General features: G+C 37.9%; 1 protein-coding gene across 1 annotated transcript; it reads right to left on the bottom strand.

Annotated features, from left to right (window-relative positions):
- Window positions 1-1,320: 1,320 nt before the first annotated feature.
- pck2 (phosphoenolpyruvate carboxykinase 2 (mitochondrial)) lies at window positions 1,321-11,466 on the bottom strand. Its single transcript, XM_079601694.1, has 10 exons — window positions 10,728-11,466; window positions 6,773-6,988; window positions 5,911-6,095; window positions 5,073-5,279; window positions 4,393-4,580; window positions 4,091-4,253; window positions 3,576-3,791; window positions 2,697-2,834; window positions 2,490-2,585; window positions 1,321-2,352 (listed from the first exon to the last, which is right to left on the bottom strand). Exons 1-10 carry the CDS (start codon window positions 10,757-10,759, stop codon window positions 1,883-1,885), a joined length of 1,911 nt encoding a protein of 636 aa, XP_079457820.1. The 5' UTR covers window positions 10,760-11,466; the 3' UTR covers window positions 1,321-1,882.
- Window positions 11,467-17,238: the final 5,772 nt, after the last annotated feature.

Here is a 17,238-nt window from a genome sequence, read left to right as displayed (position 1 = left end):
ACAGTTTTCCAGCATCCCTCCAGCAACACCCATAGCAACCACCCTTAGCAGCATAAATATTTTTTATTCGAATATTGTATTATTTTGCTTAAGTAGGCCTATGTTTGTCAAAAACTGTAGACAGATGTATTTCGGTCGGGAAAATGACCTAATGATTTAATGAAGTATGAGTGACCCCTGCTGGTTGTTATGTCTTTCAAATAGGAACTTTTATTATTTTGAAAGTTTTCTGTTTCAGGTTTGGTACTGTTTTTTAATCGATTTATACTTTTAAAAAATTATGCTTTATAGGGTTCATATGTCATTACAGTTTAGTTTGGTTTTCCATAATTTCTATGCTCACAGCTATTTTTATCAATTTGATCAACATTTTGTGGTAACACTTTAGTTTAGGGTCCAATTATCACTATTAACTAGTTTATTAGCTTATTAGCATGCATATTAATATTGCTGTTTATTAGTACTTATAAAGCACATATTAATGCCTCTGCATGACCATATTCTACATTTATGGTGGCAAAAGTCATAGTTTATAGTTAGTAAATAGTGAGAATTGGACCCTAATCTAAACCATTTTTCCATGATAAAAATTGTACTAAAAATACCCCTGTTGCACAGTTTTTTACATGCTGTCCTCCCTTGATAGGTTACCATTTTTTACCAAGTAAAAGGCCGTTTGGTAGCCTATAATTGTAAAAATGTCCCCTTCAAGTCGTGGAACACATGTTTTTTCGCTGTGAAATCTTCAATGATCTTCCCCAGACATATTATTGGGAGATTATTTATGTTTTTATACGCATAATCTGTTGTAATCTTAAATAGCCTGTTATACCGTTATAAAATCTCATTGATTTACACAACCAGCTGTCAGAATTTCATCTTACTTTTTGGCCATATAAATAACCTTGAGTTCCATATTCTCACTACATCATAATTTATGGACCATAAAAGCCTGATGTATCAAATAGGATATGAAACATAAAACATATAAGCAAACTTTTTTTTAAGGTTCAACTGTCAACTGTAATTTTTTATGACTTATTTCTTATGTCAGACTTTACATGGTTAACTAAGAACCAAATTCAGTGTTTTATCATGGAGAGTATTTGTTCCTTTTGTAAAATTCACATTCCCTATGAATCTTATGTGACAATGTCCTGTTCAAAACAGAACGGACACTCTATAAGTGAGATTTATGGCATATTGTGTGAAGTATAAAACACTTATACTTAACACACGATATCATTCCATCTTTGTTTATAGTTAATGAAAGAATGTTATGATATAAGAAAACCGACTGACGCACAAAAAGTTTGTTTTAGAGTTGTATTTATTCAGTCAGCTCAGGTAAAAACATACATTCAAAGACTGAGACTCGTTGGTACTCTTTGGTCCAGATCCTTCAACCCCAGCTCATATCACATCAATCATATTACACGAATAAAAGTAAAATTCTTTGGAAATAAAAATTCGGTTTTCATTAGGTAACCAATGATGATATTGGCGCTTTCCTTGAAGACATGTCTGATATTTTTGCTTAAAATTACTAGATAGCTAGTGTACTCATAAACTTTACATTTTTAAGATGTTGTGGTTTAAATTCATCATGTCACCTTGTTTGAACCGAAGGTAATCTAAAATGGCATTTTGGTAGATAGCATGTAAACAGTGAATAGAGTTTGTAGCTTCTACTGTAAGATAAAATAAGGCACCTAGTTATCGATGCCATCTAGTGAACTTTTTAGCATCTAGTGAACTTTTTGGTTTTGTGTTTCTCAGATGCAGTGTCCACTGCAGTGCAACAGTCAGTCACATTAAAACAGTTACCTCAACCCATCCTATTCCTCACATCTGCTCAACATCAATGTAATGTAGTGTCTGTTCAATCCCTCACTCTCTCTTCCAGCGCCTTCAGCTCTCCTTCCACTTGTGCCGGTAGATCAGCGCCAACCTGCTGGGTGAAGTAGGTCCGAAGCTCCTGAGTTTCCTTCTGCCAGAAGGGTTTGGGCAGGTCAAAGAGGGCACCCATATCGATATTCCCACCCAGGCCTTCTGTGTTTATGGCACCGTTTTGTGGAATCCATCCCACAATGCTCTTGGTGGCAGCCTCGTCTTCACTGGTACGGCTGCAACGTTTGAAGATCCACTCGAGGACACGGGCGTTCTCTCCAAACCCTGGCCACAGGAAAGAGCCGGTCTTCTGATCTTTCCGGAACCAGTTGACGTGGAAGATCTTAGGGAGCTGGGTCGGGCCCTTGCGCGTCTCCATACTCAACCAGTGGGTCAGATAGTCCCCGAAGTTGTAGCCGAAGAAAGGACGCATTGCGAAGGGGTCATGCATGATTACTTTACCTAAGGAAAATTAGCCATATATATTATCATTTATGAAAAATAACAGTATTAGGTTTTTGTTCAGTTTGTCACTAAGTGCTTAGACAGTATGTTTGTGTTACCCTCTATTTATCATATGGAGAAATGAAAGTTTGTACCTTTATGTTCAGCAGCAGCTGTGGATTCAGATCTCATGGATGCACCCACAAACACACCATGACGCCAGTTAAAGGACTCGTACACCAAAGGCACACCTAGGAAAATAGACAGGTACATTTTGAGATATAATGTATATTATATTATATTATATACGTAGTTGTATGTAGTATAACTTGGTATAAAAGTTTTGATTCAGTGACACCCACCTTCTGGTCTTCTGCCACCAAATACAATGGCATCAATAGGAACGCCCTCATCACTTTCCCAGCGTGGGTCTATGATAGGGCACTGGCCAGCAGGGGCACAAAACCTGGAGTTCGGGTGAGCACACAGTGTAGAATCACCTGAGAAACAGAAAAAGAGATATAAAATGAATAGTTGTATTTATATAATAATCATATATACGTTTTTTTTTATCAATAATTTTAATCTATCACATATTTTATTAAGCATCATAAATCAGGTATCATTCAAAAGCTTACACCCTCATCCTGTGAAAACCATTTTGAAATCAGACATTGCATTCTTTTTGGAAACAGTACTTCAATTTATTTTTCCCCTCTAGTGGGCGATGTCATGTTTCATATTACACATTTTTTCTGCACTATTTTATAATCAAAACTTTTTCTAATCTTGATAAAACTCATATCACTTGAAAGGTCTAAGTATCAACGTTCCTTATTTGGTGATTGTTTTGTGATAGAAGTGATATTGTGACAGACATTTATTAATTTGTGACAGGAGAACGCATACATAAATTAAATGTAGGTGACACTCGGTGGTTATTTTTGGTACAGCGTTTAGATACGTGGCTTTGATTTCATAGCATAAATTGTTTTGTAATATATATATTTTTTATAAAATAGAAAACTTTTAGTACAGTACATTTGTTTTAAACTAAATTAAATTTAAATTTAAAATTTTCAAGTGCTAAATAATCTGATGAGTCTTAAAAAGAGACCAACCTTAGGTCTATTCCAAAGCATTTTAAAGCATTCAAAGCATTACACAATTTAAGTTCGGATAGCGCATTTTCATGTCTTTAGATATTTTGTCAAAAGGACTTTATTAATCAATGATCTTACCATATTTCCAAGATTTTCCATGCCAGTCTGTGAGTTTGATTCCAGGTGCAGGCGGATCCAGACCCTCCCACCAAACCCCCCCATCGCTGGTCTCTCCTACGTTAGTGAACACTGTGTTACTGGAGATGGTTGACATGGCATGAGGGTTGGTCTTTAGGGACGTCCCAGGGGCAACTCCAAAGAAACCATTCTCTGGATTAATAGCTCTGAGTTTACCTGGGGAAGAGAAACAAAATACACCACTGTTTGTATTGAAAACATCTATTTATAATCATAAACAACAGTATTCTCCTCAACAGATTTCTCACGTCATACATTAATACACTACAGCAAACCTGTTCCTGAGCAACTGTTATTTATAAAGTGTTAGCTGAGCCATGCAATTATTTCTATTTTAATTAGTTCACCCTTTGCTGCCCAATAAACAAGCTAGAATAAGAGATATGGTATCATTTTCTGGCTGTCCATAAACCCACACTTGTGTCAATAGTTGCATATGCAGTCATATTTCTCACCCTGACTGTCAAATTTCATCCAGGCGATGTCATCGCCCACACACTCCACCTTCCAGCCTGGCAGTGATGGTTTCATCATGGCCAGGTTAGTTTTCCCACAAGCGCTCGGGAACGCAGCTGCAATGTACCGTTTTACACCCTGAGGATTTGTGATTCCCAGAATCTGGAGGGAAGAGAAACAGGGACGAGTGTCAACATCATGTTTTATAAATGAATACTCCAGCTAAGAGAGTAGTACAACAGTAAGATGCATTGTTGTAAACTCGCAAGCAAGATCCAGGATTTTGTCTGATGTCCCATACCAGCATGTGTTCAGCCAACCAGCCTTCGTCTTTGGCGATGCGTGAGGCGATACGAAGAGCGAAGCACTTCTTTCCAAGGAGCGAGTTTCCACCGTAACCGCTGCCGAAGGACAAGATCTGCCTGGTGTCTGGGAGATGTGAGATCAACACCTTCTCTGGGTTACAAGGCCAGCTGTTTACTAAAGGAGCTGTGCGGGAAGAACAGAGGAAGAGATTTAGATAGAAAAATATATAGACATTACCATTCAAAAGTTTGGGGGGAGTAAGCTTTTTTTTTCACAGACAAGGATTAAGGCAGTCCCAGACTAAAATGCATGTTTGAGTTGTTTTAACTGAAAGCAACTTGCACTGACATACCTTAAAATATGTCATTGTATTGTCTCAAGATGCACACCAGTAATGCTTTTTTCTAAAGAACAATTATAAAAGACTTAAATGTCCTAATTGAACTAAGGCCTAATCCTGGCTTAATCTAAACCCTGTCTGTGAAACCAGGCCTAATACTTTTAATCCACAAGAACACATTAAATAATAAATAATAATATTGGTTTTGTTCAGAAAATGCAACAAAAAAAGACAAAATCGGTCACTTGAAAAAAAAGGAGAACTTCAGATTTTCATTTGATGGATTAAATCACATTTACATTTAATCTGACATTAAAATAAAGCGGTTAAAGTACCTTTGAGTGGTAAAGGTCGGCCCACAGAGTGCTGGCAGCGCACAAACTCCGCCCCCTCTGCTAGTTTCTCCAGCACAGGCGTCCCCATGCGTGTCATGACGCCCATGCTAGCCACCACATATGGAGAATCTGTCACCTGAACACCAAACTTAGCAAGAGAAGAGTTCACAGGGCCCATACTGAAGGGGATCACATACATAGTGCGTCCTACAGAGGGATAGAAAGTAAGAAATATTCAGACTTTTTTTTTAGGCATTACAGTTTCCTCCCAGCCTATCCTACATGACCATGAGGACTGATGAACAACATTTGGAATTTAAATGAATACGAAATACGAATTAAGCTCTACTGATGGGATTCTGTGTATGCATTATACAAAATTAAAAGTTTGCCTCCAAACATGCCTCCTTTTTGTGCTAGTCAAGATTGTGATATATAATATTTCTTTTTGCTTGACGCAATTTACACTGCACTATTGCTGTCCATGTAAGGCAGGTGCCGCAGAGAAGAGAGCTCTGGTTTGTGTACATTTGCATTGATCATGGCAGCAGTAATTCATCATATGATGATCAAATAATGGAGAAGAGCATTATAACCGGGCATAAATCCAGGCGCACAATATAGACGAGTGCACTTTTAGTATTTTAAAGAGCTGATTCAGATGCCTGGATAACAGTGGTGTCAGTATTTCATTGATTCTTGTCCATGTCATATTCAATAACTTTTCAATCCATTTTATAATATTATGTATATTCAAAGTAAAAAAAAAAATCTGTTATTTTTTAAGACCCTATTTTACAGGTTTCAGCAACTGATCAGTGATTTGAGTAACACACACCTGCCATGCAGCCAGGAAAGCGGTCCTCTCTGGCCTTCTGGAAGTCTCCCTCACTCATCCAGCTGCCCAGTTGGGACTTGGCACCTCCGGTGGGGATGGGAATAGTGTCCCTTTGGACCTTCGTGACGATCACTGTCTTACTCTCCACGCGAGCCACATCTTTAGGGTCAGTACGTGCCAGCCAGCTGCACACACAAATGATTATGAATCAGTGGAAATATAAATCAGGATTATGTCAGACCATTCATATTATTATAAGTATTTCTTAAAGTGCCCCTATTATGCTATTATAAAGGTTTTTCATTCATTTTTCATTTGGAGGTCTCCAATAATATGTTTACATGCATTCAAGGTAAAAAAAACACTTTTTAATGTTCTCGTAATATACATTGCATCATTACCTCTTTTTTCACAGTGCCCGAAACAGTTAAATAAAGGATCAGGTCTCTCTAAACCTCTTCTTTCTGAGAGCCTACTCTCCTCTGATTGGTCTACTGCTTACAGCGCGTGTCAGAAACAAAACGGCCATTATCATATCTGAATTTCAGCTCGGGAGGCTTCCTCAGCACTTTTTTTTTTTTACATCGGATTTACAGTATCAATGCAAGCCTGTTTACACCTGGTCACTTCATGACTTTTCTCTGATTGGATATCTAGCCGACCGTGAAAAGACCTGGTGTAAATGCCCTCCGAAACGCTTTAGAGATGGATTTAAATATGATCACATCAGGAGGTGGTCTGAGACTAAATCTGGACCAGTGTAAATGCATCTGGTTATTGAAACCACATTATGTAATATCTAAAAAAGCCTAATAGGTGCACTTTAGAATACTTACAATATGATCAGCAAAAAACAACTTACCAGTTTTCATATTTGCTGAGTTTCTTTACAATGCCCTCTTTCTCCAGGTTGGCCAGGATGTCTGCTGTCTCACCTGGTGTGCCTGTGACCACGTGCACTTTAGCAGGTTTACACTCAGCCACTGCTCCAGACACAAACTCAGCCACAGACGAGGGCAGAGACGGGATGGAGGCGAGAGACCGCGCTCCCACTGAAGCTGTACTGATGGCATTGCGCCTACATGGACACATGCAAACATTAGTACATCAAATTACAGTAAAGATAGCATAAGCATGGATCAACCTACAAAACACTTCCTTCTTGGTTAGTTTTACACATTTAACAAGCACACATACACACTATACAAAACAGAAAATGATTATGATCAGTTAAGAGTGTTTATATACAATCTAACCACAATGATCTCCATTTGTATCACACCGCTTGTCTGTGTTTGCACGTACCAGAAGGATTGTCAGTTTGTGCATTAGTGGAGGGAATTATTAAGACATTTCTGTTATATCAATATGCCAGTGGGTGGCGACAAGTGACGGTCTTTTGTAGCTTTAGTCATTTGAATCATTCGCTCAACTGTTTTGTTCAAAACATTAATGACAGGCTGTATCTTAAATTGTCCATTCCCTTTTCCCTACATTACGGCACTAATATTACAATATATCAAATGTAAAATAACACTACATATGTAGAGCAGTGGTTGATTTTTTTTCTTTGTCTTTGGTTAATTGATTAACATAACAAACACAGACAGAAGCAGGGATATTAGGCTGCTGTCACTTTGAGACAAATGCATATACTGATACTGCACAATGCATTGTATTTCTCGACTGTTTGCATTCACTTAAGACATAACCAACTATGTTTACTAGGATACTCACCAAGACGGGCATTTTTATATAATTTTGTGTGAATTTGTCCATTCAAACGCAAGACGAGCCTTTTCAATATTGACGAATGCAGTGAACGTGAAAACTATTTGTGCGACAAACTGTGCGTTTATGATTACTATGCAATTTGAAGCAGCATAATGGACTGTCTTTGTACAGCAAAAATAACTGGAGGCTGACGACACTGGAACACTTGCATTTTCAAGTCAAATAGGTGAGTGCTCTTATGCTAAAAATAGGGTGGCTAATTTTAAAAAGCCTATACTGGTTCCGGTGGAACATTTCTAAACCCAACTCAATTTAAAGTCTTAAGTTTAAGACTGTAGATAATGTATAAATAAAATATATGGATATATGTGATCCATGACATTTAAATTAATGACTGAACATTAATTTGAGATGCAATATGAATATTGCATAATCCTGCTGGATGTACTTTAACTCAGATCTTTGACCGAAACAAAAAGATAAGTGATTTAGAAGCTGCAAGACTAATTAGTGGTGTCCTTTGGAATGAAATACACTACATGTGCACAACTAGTCATAAGTTTGCGAGGCTCAACCATTCTTTTTTTTTTTTTTTTGCTGCTGCCCCAGTCCAGTTCAGATTTGAATTGACCATTTTTGGGAAAATGTTTTATCAGTGTCTAAAATAAATTTAAAAATAAATTAATTTACAGCAAATAATTGACTATGTTTTTATTTTACAATATTAAGTTAATGGCTTTGGTTCCCAAGGAACACACAAACTGATAAAAAGCATACCTTGGATAAAATGAAAAGAAACAGACAAGAGACAGAAAATTGGGCAGACGAGGATCATATTCTCTTTCAATCTTTCAATTGCGTGTTTATATTTCACAATTCAGACTTTATAACTTGCACTTCTGACTTTTTTGGACCCACTTTATATGAAATGTCTTTAACTACTATGTACTAACATTTAAACTAACCATTTGATACAATGCACTTATTGTGTACATACATATTTTGTACTGTACGTAGGGCTATATTTAAAAAATGCCTGCATGTAATTACATTTGTAATTAATTTCTGTAATAACATTATAATTACAGTTGACCATTCCCTTACCCGTTAACCCACCCTTAAACCTACTGTACTCATACCACAAAACCTGTCCTAACCTTACCCGTATCAAACCTCAATAGTCTTTTGCAGTACAAATTGAGCACAATAAGTTCATTGTAACTACCATGTTTTTATTGACGTGAGTACGTAGTAGTAATTAAAAATACCCAATATAAAGTGAGACCACTTTTTTTTATCTAAGTGTGAGATATAAACTCACTCATAAAAAGTTGCAATTACCTTTCATTTATTTAGTCTGTGGTGCAACAATCTTCCATAATAAAGTGAGTTAATGAGAGAGAAAATATACAAGTTCAGAAAAAAAGGACAAAAGAAAGGTTTCGGGCCAGAGGAGGGCTGCATTTTGACTTGTCTGCAAGTGTCAAAAACCAGCCTGTCATTCTTTAACAGTGTTAGCAAACTGATCATTCATCTAAAAAGACGGCACGTGACTACAAGGCCTGGTTTCTATACCGGTACTTAAGAGGATATCTGAAGGATACCAAGAGGTGGGATCTTTTTCTTTTACCCTTTTGTTCTGTTCAGCCCAACACCCCACCCCAATTGCAACACTTTCTACCCGATAATTATCTTCTATTGTTTTCCAAAGCCGTAAAATACAAACTTCACAAGAACAAAGTCTCTAAGTCTATCACAGTTTTGACCCCCATGTTTCCTCACTGTCATCAATAACCACTCAGCTTTACACCATCAATTGTCATAGGCAGTTACACCCCCCAGTGAACCGACCAATCAGACGGCCTCCTCGGCATTCACTCCCCTCCCCTCCCCTCAGACTCTGGTTAAACAGGGTAAGGCCACTATACAAGCACACCATGTTCATGCAAGAACACATAACACACGTACCAATATCAGATGTGAGAAATTGGGCCAAAATTGTGCTTTCTTTCTAAACCATATGCATGCATCACGACTATACCTCAAGGGCGTTTCAATGCTAAATAACCTGTTAAACAAGTTAGGAGAATTGTTCACTCAAAACACGTACACATACGTCAATCAGTTCCCGGTAGCATGCATCTGCAGGGTAAAGTTTGGCTATATAGACTTTCACACTGAGCATATTTACTTGAAGTCCTGTGCTGATGTAATCACTCATTCTGTTGAGAGATTGGCAGAGTAGATACACATGCAATAAAATGGGATTTAGAAAACTTTTGTTCAACAACATTATTGTGGCTTTAAAAGAGATATGACTGATCTATAAATATTCCATATTACACTGGTACATATGACTCACAAATACTTGCTGTGACTTTGGACAAAGGTGATGTTTACTTGCTTATTCATCATAACCTGCTTTTCAGACTTAGACACATTCTAAACTCATTTAGAGCTTAGACACATAGCCTAGTCTCCAAACTCAAAAGGAAAAAGCCAGTTATACGTGACTTAAGCTATGTTTCAGCATTCCTGTACGTGACACACTCAATAACTCTAGTTTGAGATGTGCATAGTACACTATTACATAGTGAGATGTAATATGTGGCAAATGTCAGTATTTGGCAATAACAGACTCCAGGACTTTGGATTATTATAATTAGGCCTAACTCTGTATTTCTACATATCTCCATCAAAGATAATTCTGCATTATAACAGTAGACTAAAATAAAACAAGGGAGTTGACACTGCAATTGTACAGGGTGTTAACAAATGTTCAGGTTAAGTTCAGGTTTAAGTAGCCTATATACCCTCAACAGAAACTTGAAACAAGGATGTTTACCCAGGAAAGAGAAGGGAGAATTTTGAGAATGCAGAAAATCATTAAAAGTATAGGCTACCCATACCTTTAATTCTTTTGTAGCTTTCTTATCACTATATAAACCAGGTATTAGGCAATATCACCCCTATATACAGTAATAGTATTATATAGGCTACACATATATAATTATATAGCCTATTATTATAACAATATTATTACCTTGTTTTTAAGAGATTATTAATGACTAAAAGAGACTCACCTCCTTAGTACTCCAAGGAATAGGCAGGACATATTTCGTGTAAGTAAAATTGGTGGAGTAAACAATAAAATAAAAATAAAACGATATGTTCCTCTTCAGTCCTGTGCGCCTCTCATCTCATATCAGACTGGAGATAGTGATAATCCAGCTCTTGAGGTAGAGGAGAGTAAAGTAAGACCCTTGCACTGTAACACGTGTAACTTATCATCAGCTGATCCCACCCTCAGCTCAGATCCTCAACTAATAATGACGCTCGTCTCCCTATACGAACCAGCCTGGGATGTTTCAATAATAAATAAAGCTTTGTGCTGACAAACTTCCTAGTCGATTCAAATATTTTACAAGCTTAATATGTTACTGTAAAAAGCGTGCGCTTCCAATAAAACACGGCAAAGTGGAAAAACTAGCTGTTGCATTTCAGTCAAAAAGCTCTAGATTGATGCTTCTGAGTCATTGAAGAGGTTTAAGGTTTAAGTCATTCAAATACAGTGAATCCCGAGGCTGACGCAAGCGCACACTGGTTCCCGTGTCGACTCCGCGAAGACTCGCTGTGCTCCGCCGCTCAATCCCGGCTGCAAAATAAACGGCTGAGCAAAGTTGTGTAGAAGTGAATCTTATTTTTAAAGCGCCTTTAACTAGTTCTGAAGTCACGTGAGCGTCGTCGGTATTTGCTTCGTGTCACGTCAGCAGATGTTGATAAAAGTTGAGTGTGGTTCACGTTCAATGAACATTGTAAGGCGGAAGCTTATTGGGTCCTTGTGACGTCGCTTCATTCATCATCACATCTGTGTTTATGTGGGGCTCGAGACACATTTACAGCGTTAAAACTGTCTCACTGTGACATTTTTATTATATTTTCCTGATTTTGTTTCCTGTAATTGAATTCCCAACTGTATTTACCCCAGGCATTGTCTTTTATGTTCTTATATAAAAAGAGACATTTAAATGCAAGATGTAAATGTAAATATGGGGGAGTGTTTGTTTTTAGTTAATTATACCTAAAAAAGCAACATTAGCCTACATTTAAAGAAAACAAGGAAGCTATAAACATTTAAATTATTTTTAATTACATTTTTTATTTCTATATTTTGATTTTACTTATTTATCTTTTCTGTTATCTTTTATCCTAATGTACCCACTATTTGTAAATCTTTAAAAAATAGCCTATTACTAATGTGAATCCATTAAAATACACTTCACTGATCATGTAGTAATTAGCTGGTAATTAGGGCCCAAGCCTTGAAAAGGCGAAGGCCCTATTGTTTTCCTTCGGATTATTATTATTATTATTATTACTATTATTATTATTATTTTTCTTACGACTATTCGGGCACTTTTGGGTCTCTTAACGTGCTCAAAAACTCTTGAAACTTTGTACATGGGTCGGAACCCGCGGCCATTAGGCAGGGCCGGGCTGAAGTTGGGACCCGGGCGTGGCAGGGGGGCTCGACAGCGCCCCCTGGAACGGGGTCCGAAAACTTGGTCCATAAATCAAACACGCTTGCATGTAATAATATGAAAATCGATATACTTATAGATCTCATCGGTTCATATATCCTTCGTGCTTTTACTTTTTACGCCAGCCCAACAGGAAGTCGGCTATTTAGGGTAGTTTAAAAACGCATGTTCTGGCATTTGAAATACTCCTCCTACAGAATTAATCCAAACACCACGAAACTCGGTCAGCATGAAGTCAAGACATTGAGGATGATAAATTGCCAGGGGATTTTTGATATCTCGAACGGTTTGGCCGTGGCGAGGAAACGAATTTATGGCGAATATTGGAAACAGGAAGTGTGTTATAACTTCTGCATACATTAACTGATCTTGATGAAACTTCAGCATTGTGTTCATTGTAAGAGGCCCATCACATGGATGTGACTATTGTGAGTCAACGTTATAGCGCCACCAACTGGCAGCAGGAAGTGTGTCACTTTCAAAATGCTTTAAAATTACCCTCTTATTTTTACCCGATTTGCTTCAAACTTCATCTGTATAATGTAAACACACGGCAGATGTGGACCTGTGAAAGGATTATTGATATCTTTAATACTGTTGCCATGGCAACGCATCAAACTTTAATATTTTTTTCTGATGTTTTTGAGACTCTTAGCATGCTTGAAATTGGATGAAACTCGACAGACACATTACATTTTTAAGCTAGTAGATACGTGCAACGTTTCAGAAACGGGCGTGGTAAGGCGCTCAGTAGCGCCACCTTTAGTCAAAAATGGGGTATTAGTTTTACCTACAGTAACAAAAATCAGTATGGATAATGTTCTCCTCGAGCCGGACAACTTCCTAATTTACACTCATTAGCCCCGACCAACAGGAAGTCAGATATTTTGGTTTGAATGGGAGAAGATCTGAGAATTTTGCCAGTCTCTCTCAGTGTGTGTGTGTGTGAGAGAGGAGGGGGGCTTTATTTTAACCCTTTCTCTGCTGTGTGCGACTTCTCGGGCACTTATGGGGCCCTTAACGTGCTCAAAAACTCTTGAAACTTTGCACACAGGTCAGAACCCACGGCCATCAGGGCCGGGTTGAAGCTGGTACCTGGGCGTGGCATGGGGGCTCGACAGCGCCCCCTGGAATGGGATTCGAACACTTGTCCATATATCAAACACGCTTGCATGAATAAGTATGAAACTCGGTACACATTTAGATATCATCGGGCCGAACAACTTTCGTGCTCTAAGTTTTACGCCAGTCCAACAGGAAGTTGGTTATTATGGGTTGTATGAAAACGCATGCCCCTGGAATTTGATATACTCCTCCAAGAAAAATTATCCTATCGCCACCAGACTCGGTCAGCATGAAGTAAAGACATTGAGGACGCTAAATTGCGGACGGATTTTTGATATCTCGAACGGTTTGGCCGTGGCGAGGAAACGAAGTTATGGCGAGAAAAGAAAAACACGATGTGTTATAACGTCTTCATACATTTATTGATCTTGATGAAACTTCAGCAGTGTGTTTGTTGTAAGAGGGCGATCACATGGATGTGACTATTGTGAGTCAAAGTTATAGCGCCACCAACTGGCAGCAGGAAGTGTGTTACTTTCAAGATACTTTTGACTAAAGTGGTGGGGTTATTTTTACCTACAGTCACAAAACTCGGTCTGTATATTGTGCTTATCGATTCGGACAACTTTCTCATTTACAGTCATTAGCTCCGACCAACAGGAAGTCAGAAATTTTGGTTTGAATGTGGTTTTGTCTCTCTCTGACAGAGTTCCCCCTGCCGTTCTCTCTGTGTGTGTGTGTGTGTGTGTGTGTGTGTGTGTGTGTGTGTGTGTGTGTGTGTGTGTGGGGAGGGAGGGAGGGAGGGAGGGAGGGAGGGAGGGCACACACACAGACAGCCCCCCCTTTTCTGTGTGTGTTTGGAGAGGAGCAGAAAGACTCACACTGATACAAGCTCTAAAGCAGACTTCTTCTCGACAGTCAAAGCGGGGTTACGTTATTGCCCGTCGTGCACAGGAACCCAAAAGGCAACGGGGTGGCGGCTTTATATATATATATATATATATATAAATAAATATAGCTGCAAGCAGCGATGGAGGGCCCAAGCCGGTGGCAGCGCCAGCCCGGTGCCTTTAGTGTAACTAAAGGCACCAGGGTGGCGGTGCCACCGGCTTGGGCCCGTAATCGCTGCTTGCAGCTATATTTTTACTTGAAATAGTATGGATAAAAAAATGTGTCTTATACAGACTACTGTGTGTCTGATTATTTTTGCATTCTGTTTACTAACTGTCAAATCGATTAATCTAACATAAAGGTTTTGTTATAAAAAAAATTGTGTTTGTGTGTTTGTGCGTGCGTGCGTGCGTGCGTGCGTGCGTGCGTGTGTGATTCAGGTAGTCAGAAGTATTTTGGCCTTTAGTTAAATACTATTGTTATTTTTATTTCTTATGCATGATATTTGTATGTAAAGCACTTTACCATTGTGTATGAAATGTGCAATATAAATTAACTTGCCTTGCGCACACACACATACACACACACACACACACACATATATATATATATATATATATATATATATATATATATATATATATATATATATACATTATTATATAAACAAAAACTTTTATGTGATTAATCGCGATTAATCAATTTGACAGCACTATTACTAACTCTTGGTTTTTATTCACATGAGAAGATTTAAACTTTTAATTTGGTTATGGACTCATTATAGTTCACTTATAACTCATTTCAATGTTCAATATCATTTTATTTCAGTATTTCAATATATAATATTAAATATTTCATTGTTCAATATTGTTAAAAATTATAAATAAACAATAATAATATAAGAAAACAACAATAAAATATGTTTTATAATTTTAGTTGTGTGTATTTAGAATACATACAATTCTAGCTACGTAATTATACAGTAATTAGTCTTTGTGAGACAAAAAAAAAAAACTTTTACATGTCAGTACTACAGACTGCTGGCAGACACAATATAAATTTTCTGAGATGTTCATGACGTCTTGACTTTTCTCCAGATGAACACTAATGAGAATGTAAAAAAGGGACACAAGTTTGAAAACTTTAGTTTACACACAAAAATGACCTTGAGACAGCAATAGCAAAAATAGTTCAGAAAAATATTTTTTTTCAGAGAAAAGCATGCATCATTTTTTTACAGACTGCCTTTTGGTTTTATATTTCGTTATGTATCCTACAGTATTCAACAATGCAATGCAATGCAACATTTTAGACAAGTGTCCAAATAAGTTTTGAAGCCATGAAGTGTTGTCACTTAGTGCACACGCACGAAACACAGCTACTGTACAGCATGGTTAAGTGCTTGTGAAGTCTTCAGTTCAATGACTTTGATCATTGAGACAGAGTGAGAACGTGAGAGGGGACAGGAACACTGAACAGGCTAAAGATCACAGTGTGTGTGTGTGTGTGTGTGTGTGTGTGTGTGTGTGTGTGTGTGTGTGTGTGTGTGTGTGTGTGTGTGTGTGTGTGTGTGTGTGTGTGTGTGTGTGTGTGTGTGTGTGTGTGTGTGTGTGTGTGTGTGTGTGTGTGTGTGTGTGTGTGTGTGTGTGTGTGTGTGTGTGTGTGTGTGTGTGTGTGTGTGTGTGTGTGTGTGTGTGTGTGTGTGTGTGTGTGTGAGAGAGAAAGAGGTAGATTAGAGGATAGTGGATATAGATAAGCTGAAAAGCCATAGTTAGACTTTAATCTGTGTGAAGTAACAGATCCACTGAAGCCCAATACCCCACATTTCTCATTAAACACATCCAGAGTGAAGATGAATTCATTAAAATCATTCTGCATATGCATTCTGGCAACAGCGGCTCACATGTCCAGAGATCTTGTACAGTTTGGGATCAAATGGTGCATCATTGTAACACACTTTTATTAGACTATATACAATATTACATTAAAAAAACAAAAACAATATGGTAATGATTTGTTAAATGGCAGTGCTTGTGATAGCAAGGACCATTCTTACATTCACAAACAAACACACACACACACACGCACGCACGGCACGCACACATACACACACACACACACACACACACACACACACACACACACACACACACACACACACACACACACACACACACACACACACACACACACACACACACACACACACACACACACTTAAAAGAGAACTTTGCCCTTTGGACTGTGCAAAAACAAAAACATGCATTGCATGGATCATTTTAATCAATAATGATCCTATGAACTACTATGCAACTTGCGAATTGTTTTAACCCAAACAAAAGTAACACTGAATACATATTACTCAATTCAGTTTGACAAGATTAGGGAGATGTGTTCAGTCCATTGATATGCAAAAATCCAATGTAAACAGTGGTTTTCTGTTTAATCAGTGGATCTGTAATGGAAGAGAGTACTTTTCAGTGGATGAGCGGAAAGTCAAGGAATAAACAGTTTTGATGATTAAATCTAGTGGCCTGCACAACTGCAGTCTACTTTTGTTTGTATTTATGAGAAACAGCATGCAGTGTACTGTCTCTTTCCTTACAGTGTTGTCTCTGTCCTTTGTTGATATCAAAAGCAACTTTTAGGAATAAATTAGGGAGTCTCTTACATACAAGGTCCTTTGTTGGCCTTTCCAGTGCACAAAACGTTACTTGGTGGGAAAAGATTATTAGATTATTAAAATGTTCTTCACACTATAAAAACAATGGTTCTTTTGAAAACTGCTCACTGAAAGGTTCTTTGGGGAACTCCAAATGGTTCTTCTAACTATGCATTACTGCGAAAACACCTTTTTGGAAACTGATTTTTAAAGAGTGTAAAAAAAAGTCACAGACTGTGCAATGGTGCTGATGTCTCCTATACCTTTGAATGACTTTTCCTGATCAGAAATTGATAGGCCTATACATGTTAGGCTTTTGCAGCATGCCAGTTTTGCATATGACAGTGTTCAATGTGAGTTGTGGCTTACGATCAGGAATAATAATGCTGTTGGGTCCTATGTATGGCTCTTCTTTCTTTTTTTTTTTACTCATAT

The sequence above is a fragment of the Phoxinus phoxinus genome (assembly GCF_949152265.1).
Source record: "Phoxinus phoxinus genome assembly, chromosome: 24".
Lineage (NCBI taxonomy): Eukaryota > Metazoa > Chordata > Actinopteri > Cypriniformes > Leuciscidae > Phoxinus > Phoxinus phoxinus.
This window is presented reverse-complemented; position numbering and strand designations above follow the sequence as displayed.